Consider the following 6125-nt stretch of genomic DNA (forward strand, 5'->3'; position numbering starts at 1 on the left):
GAACCAGGGGAACCAAAGAGGAACCAGAGGAACCAGTTGAACCAGGGGAACCAAAGGAACCAGAGGAACCAAAGAGGAACCAGAGGAACCAAAGAACCAGGGGAACCAAAGAGGAACCAAAGGAACCAGAGGAACCAGGGGAACCAAAGAACCAGGGGAACCAAAGAGGAACCAGAGGCAGTAGCAGGTCCTGCAGCTCAGTCCAGGCCTGAATCTCGGCGGCTCACCTGAGGTGCTTCCGGCCTCCTCGAAGTCGATGTTGCCCAGATGCAGAACACCGGCCACCACCCGGAACAGGTCCAGCTTCTCGGTGTCGCCCAGGCCGATCTTCTTCATGGCGACGCTCATCCTGGTGAAGTCTCCGTGGTCGTCTAGCAGCGGGTCCTTCAGCGGACCGGCCTTGCTGTGCTGAGGAAACAACACACTGTGTGATGAACCTCCGGCCTGCAGAGGGCACCGTTTCACTGTTCAAACCTCAATCTGAACATTTGTCCTGTTGCTGCTCCTCAATCATCTCTGGAACGATTTCTGGCTCAGGAGCGCCACCTATCACCCGACTCCAGGTAGATTCAGTCTCTGCAGGTTCTAACCTGGAGGTTTTTATTTATCTACCACCTGCAGCTGTTCAGCCTGCTGACGCTCCCAGTTATTCTGATGTTTCCTTTCATTTCTGCAGAGGATTCTGATTGGCTGAGAGCTGATTGGCAGGACAGATGGCTTCATCTCCATCACCGTGGAGATGAAGCGTCCAGCCTAATTTCTGTAAAACTTCCATTGAGGCAATTGAAACGTAATTTCATCCTGTGAATATGGATGGCGGATTTCTGACTGGCCAGATCGACCCTGAGTCGGGTTCCCCAGCAAACATCCAATCTGACATAAATAAATGTGATAAAAAGTTCCAGTCTGGTTTTCGCCCTGGTCACCAACACGTCCTCCTGAAAGACGGGAACAGAGCCTCCTCTACTGGCCCTCAGGCTAAACGTGTCATTATTATATATGAATAATACCCGGCCTGCTCACGTCCAGCTCTGTGAAACTGACCGACTGCCCGCCCTGCTCTCTGCCTGCATATGCCGTTTCACTGCATCACTCCAGTTTACAACAACTTCACCGGCTCCCCGTTTCCTTCAGAGTTCAGTTTAAATCGAACTTCTTTTCCTCCTTCTGGGTTTAATCTGCTGCTCATTCCCTTCGTTCTTCCTCTTCATCATCCTCAGAGCCTCCTGTCCTGTCGGCAGCGTGGGAAAGGAACGCTCTTCCTCCTGACATCGTCTGTTCAGCTTCCTTCTCTTTAACTGTCCAGTTATTGTGTGGTTTGGTGTCTTGTAGCCATTTTTACTGTTTGATTTGTTTCTAACGTTTTAAAGGTTCATTGGCAAATAAAATGCATCCCAGATATTAGAAACCATAGAAACAATCAAATGTCGACTTAAATAGAGGACCCTCATTATGATAACGGAATAAATTGAAAAACAATAAAAACTATTACAAACTTTGATTAATCTAATTTTGGAGCCTTAAGGGAAAAGAACTAAACGGGTTCTGCTGCTTACGCCCCTCTGGAGAGGAGTACAAACCAGCAAACGCTAAAAGCTGCTTATTATTATTATTGCTACCATCAGATCCGTCTGCAGCCAGAGCAGCTTTACCTCTGAACTCTTCCGGTTCTGCAGAATCTGCCGATCCGTGTCTTTGGTGGCGAAGAAGCGAGTGCATCCTCTGTTCAGATACTGCAGCAGAGGCAAAGGCACAAAACCATCAATATGCATCTCCATTTCCAGAACATGTCATAAATCACAACCATCCATAAAGAATTAAGTCGCATCAAATTAAATTAAAACGGAGTCTTAATTCATTAAATCTTGTTTAAGCGGTTGAAATGTGTTGCTGCAGCAACACTGAAAAAACAAAAACATTTAATTCAGTCATTATTTCCAGTTTGGAGAACATTAACAATTTTTAGCATAGTCATAGTGTTTCTCTAGGCTCCATCCTCTGCTGCCCCCTGGTGTTCAGGGCAGACAGTGCAGCTGGCTCCATCCTCTGCTGCCCCCTGGTGTTCAGGGCAGACAGTGCAGCNGGCTCCATCCTCTGCTGCCCCCTGGTGTTCAGGGCAGACAGTGCAGCTGGCTCCATCCTCTGCTGCCCCCTGGTGTTCAGGGCAGACAGTGCAGCTGCAGGACAGGTCAGGATGCTCCCGGCAGAATCAGACCTGCCCCATTTCTCCTGCAGGCTGAAACTCGGCCTTACATTTGGTGCCGTTTGCTTTGCTAAGTGGAAACAGACCATCAGTCTCAATAATTCTTCTCTGTGTTGACAGAAAGCCGAGGCAGTTCCCTTTCAATCCGCAGACAGAATGCAGAGGCCTGCATGGTGACTGGCTGCAGGAGATGGAGCAACGCTGCATCCCAACACTTGTCAAGACCGGCTCGGATCGGGCCGGACCGGACCTGCTGAGGCCTGCTGGACGCTCTACTCATGCCAGGTGAGTCTCCAGTTTGGACTCAAAGGCTCTCAGCACTACCAGGCTCCGGGTTTGGTTGCAGCTCGGATTCTGGAGCTCTGATTGGCCCGTTAGCAGTAGGCTGGCGTTCCTACCCTGAAGGTGTCCGGGGAGCTGAGGTGGAACTTCTGGCGGATGTCCTCCGGCGCTCCGGCGCACAGGCGGTAGAAGATGTGGTAGTTCCTCTCCTCGGAGCTCTGTGTGCAGATCCGGGACTTCTCCAGGAGGTAGTGGGACACGAATCCGCCAACGACCGCATTCTGGTGGGAAACAGACAACACACTTCTTCAGAAATCTGTCCTCCGAGGGGTCAAAGGTCAAATGCAGCCTGATTTTACTGGGCCAGAGGCAGCAGAATGGCAGGAAATGGGAACAATGCTCAGGAAGCTAAAGATTAGCTGAAACATGGTCTGGATCCAACCAGTGAGCCTTGAGGCACGCCAGAACGCGTCGAGTCAAACGTCTCCATGTCTGGCAATGAATTCATGCTTCACTGACTGAAGCAGTTTAAACCAATCATCTGTCAGCATTTCATCCTGAGGACATGTCAGAGACGATCACTAGAGAATCAAAGACAAACTGAGAAGGGGGCCATGCACCGAGCCCTGGGGTCCCCCGGTTCATAATGTCTGTGGTTTATAGTGTCGGTGAAACGGATCCAGAGGTCTCTCTGCCAGATCACTAACCAGACATGTTTACCAAGTTCTCAGCTACAACATCAATGTTCTGGTTTCCAGCAGGACTCGGACTAAAACACTGCCGGCCCATTGCAATGAAACGGAGCAAGTCACCTTCTCGTTGAAGTGGATCTCCACAAACTTCCCGAAGCGGCTGCTGTTGTTGTTCCGAACCGTCTTCGCATTCCCAAAAGCCTCCAGCAGGGGGTTGGCTGCACCAATCAGATGGCTTGGTTAGTACCGAACGAGGTCGTTACCCACAAAGAAGAAATCCTCCTTACCTTCCACAATCCGCTCGTCGATGTCCTGACCCGTCCCGTATGAAGTCGTCAGGTACCTGGAGACCAGAGGAGAGTCAGAGACGTCCTAACGAGTCCAAACGGAATTATAACGAGTCCAAACGGCGCTATAACGAGTCCAAACGGCGCTATAACGAGTCCAAACGGCGCTCTAACGAGTCCAAACGGCGCTCTAACGAGTCCAAACGGCGCTCTAACGAGTCCAAACGGCGTTATAACGAGTCCAAACGGCGCTCTAACATGTCCGCTTTCTAACCAGTCTAAGCTGCGAGTCAAAAGGCGCCTTCACTGAGTGATGACTGCATTAGAACCCAGCCTGACCAATCAGGTCAGGCAGGTCCACCGGGTCTCTGATGTTGCTCCGACAGAACCAGAGGGGCAGCTGATCAGAACCTCAGAACCGGCTGAGCTGGGCTCCAGTTCCTCCAGCTCTCGTCCCAAACAGGAAGTGCTGTAGAGCTAGACAGGAAGTCTCATCCTAGCCTACCTGAGAACAAACTTGGTGTTTTCCGTCTTGCCGGCGCCGGACTCTCCGGACACGATGATGGACTGGCTCATCTTCAGGACCTTCATGTCCCGGTACGCCTTGTCAGCTGCAGAGCAACACATGGAGGATTAGCCCGCTCCGCCCCAAGCCGCCCCTGTGCCGAGGACGCCCTGGAGACGCTCTCACCGATGGCATAGACGTGCGGCGGCAGCGTCCCCAGAGACCGGCCCTGGTACTTCTTGATGGTGTCCACCGAGTAGAGCTTGGGGATGTCGTAGTACGGGTTGACGGCGATCAGGATGTTGGCCACATACGTCTGGGGAGGACACGAGACGGAGGGGACAGGTGAGTCTCCGGGCAGAACCACACCTGCAGCAGCAGGAAGTGAGGATCTGACTCACTTCCTGCTGCTGCGCTGCAGCAGAACCGACCCGGGTGGTTCTGTTTGACTCCTTCAGGTTAATTTCAATCATTTCTCACCAAACAGCAGTCAGGAGGTAACGAACAGAGTTAAAAACTAACAAAGTAAAAACTAGTGTGTTAACTGAAATAAAAACTGTGTTGACAAATGTGAAAAAAGCTCCGTTTTTATTTCCGGCAGCGGGAATTTCATGGTGGTTTTATTCCTTGCTGTTCCACATTTCACCAGCAGGTGGCGGTGCGTAAACCAGCTTGGAGTTAAATATGCAAGTATCATAACGAAAAACGTTTGTTTTAAAAACATGAGACATAATCAGTCTGGTTGAAAGTGGAACAGTGGAGGCGCCATATGAACCCAGTTTATATTTTATTACCAGGACGTTCCTCATTAGCATGACAGAAAACTCAACTTACTAAATTAGAAAAGTTTGATTTCTTCTCATTAGATGAAGGTTTGTTGTTATTTTGAGGTTCTGCTCCAGAATGCAGCAGAACCAGAGTCCAGTTAGGATTACTGTGGCTTTAGCTTAACGCTCGTGTCCAGCGGTTTACTGGACCTCTGCCATCATTTAAACTCATTTCATTTATATTTTCTAAAACCATTTATTAAAACTAGCAAATGGTTAAAACTAATTTAAACTAAAATAAAAATCTTCAACCAGAACATTTTCACCCGTAAATCTGAACTCACGTAGATCTTGTCCTTGCTGTAGCGAACTCGGACGTTGTTGAGCAGAGTGGCTTCATTCAGGTACATCAGAGAACCTGAGAGGCAGAACCAGGTTTATCACAGCGCCATCTACAGCACGGGAGGCAGAACAGCAGCAGAAACTCACAGTTATCCTCCACGTGTTTGTTGACGTCGTCTTCAGCGGGGAAAACCTGGTTGACGGGAGCCAGAAACGTCTGCAGGAGGAGAAACTGAGTTAATGAGACTGTAGTGGCAGCAAACGGACACCGGGGGGCGATAAAGACCATCTGTTCCTGACCAGAGGAGCAGAAATAGGAGCTTCATCAGGAGCAAGTACACCTGGCTGCAGGTGCAGGCCCCACTTCAGACGGCCTGCAGGCCCTTCAGAGGGAAACACCTGCTGAGGTCAGAGGTCGCAGCTCCTCAGCCATTTGTCAGGACCAGAACCAGACAGACTTACTGACATTAGAACCATTGTAGAGGCTAAAATTAATCATCCTGAATAAACATTTATTTGGGTCCAAAATCAAAAACAAACTGAACAGCTTTCATCTCCCAGCATTACGCCCCGCCCCTTAATGAGCCCTGATGACCTCTGACCTTTCCCTTCTGCTTCAGCGGCTCGATGGTGAGGCTGTCGGCGCCGATGTCAACGATGGTTCCCAGTTGGAACCCATCCGTCGGGTGAGGCGCCCACACCGGCTTCCCGTCCTCCATGGCGGCGATACCGCAGTTCTGGAACAACAAGACCCGGTTAGGTTAGGAGAGAGAGGCAGGCGGGTTCTGTTCAGATTATTATGTTTGTTCTGGTGCTGGATTCCTTTTATCCCGACTATCTTTAGTGTTCTGATAAAACGATTCCGGTTCTGGTTCTGCTGACAGAAACACAGCAGCTCCATGTCAGATTATTGAACACAATGGTGGAGGGGTGATGGTGTGGGCCGGGCAGCTAGCCTACAGCAGCTAGCCTACAGCCGCTAGCCTACAGCAGGCAGCCTACATCAAGTGGCCTACAGCAGCTAGCCTACAGCAGCTAGCCTACAGC

The 6125-nt window shown here is 50.3% G+C and overlaps 1 protein-coding gene across 1 annotated transcript in view; it reads right to left on the minus strand.

The window, feature by feature from the left end:
- The window catches only part of LOC103457075 (unconventional myosin-VI-like), a 30595-nt gene that overhangs the window by 18631 nt on the left and 5839 nt on the right, over positions 1-6125 (minus strand). Inside the window, exons 2-11 of the mRNA XM_008397002.2 lie at positions 5681-5815; positions 5226-5295; positions 5081-5154; positions 4156-4285; positions 3970-4075; positions 3465-3520; positions 3298-3395; positions 2602-2766; positions 1653-1733; positions 228-408 (exon numbers count right to left, since the gene is read on the minus strand). Coding sequence (XP_008395224.1) covers positions 228-408; positions 1653-1733; positions 2602-2766; positions 3298-3395; positions 3465-3520; positions 3970-4075; positions 4156-4285; positions 5081-5154; positions 5226-5295; positions 5681-5797 — 1078 coding nt within the window. The 5' untranslated portion in view covers positions 5798-5815. The remainder of the gene's footprint in view (positions 1-227; positions 409-1652; positions 1734-2601; positions 2767-3297; positions 3396-3464; positions 3521-3969; positions 4076-4155; positions 4286-5080; positions 5155-5225; positions 5296-5680; positions 5816-6125) is intronic.

This window comes from Poecilia reticulata, linkage group LG21, assembly GCF_000633615.1.
Source record: "Poecilia reticulata strain Guanapo linkage group LG21, Guppy_female_1.0+MT, whole genome shotgun sequence".
In the NCBI taxonomy this organism is placed as follows: domain Eukaryota; kingdom Metazoa; phylum Chordata; class Actinopteri; order Cyprinodontiformes; family Poeciliidae; genus Poecilia; species Poecilia reticulata.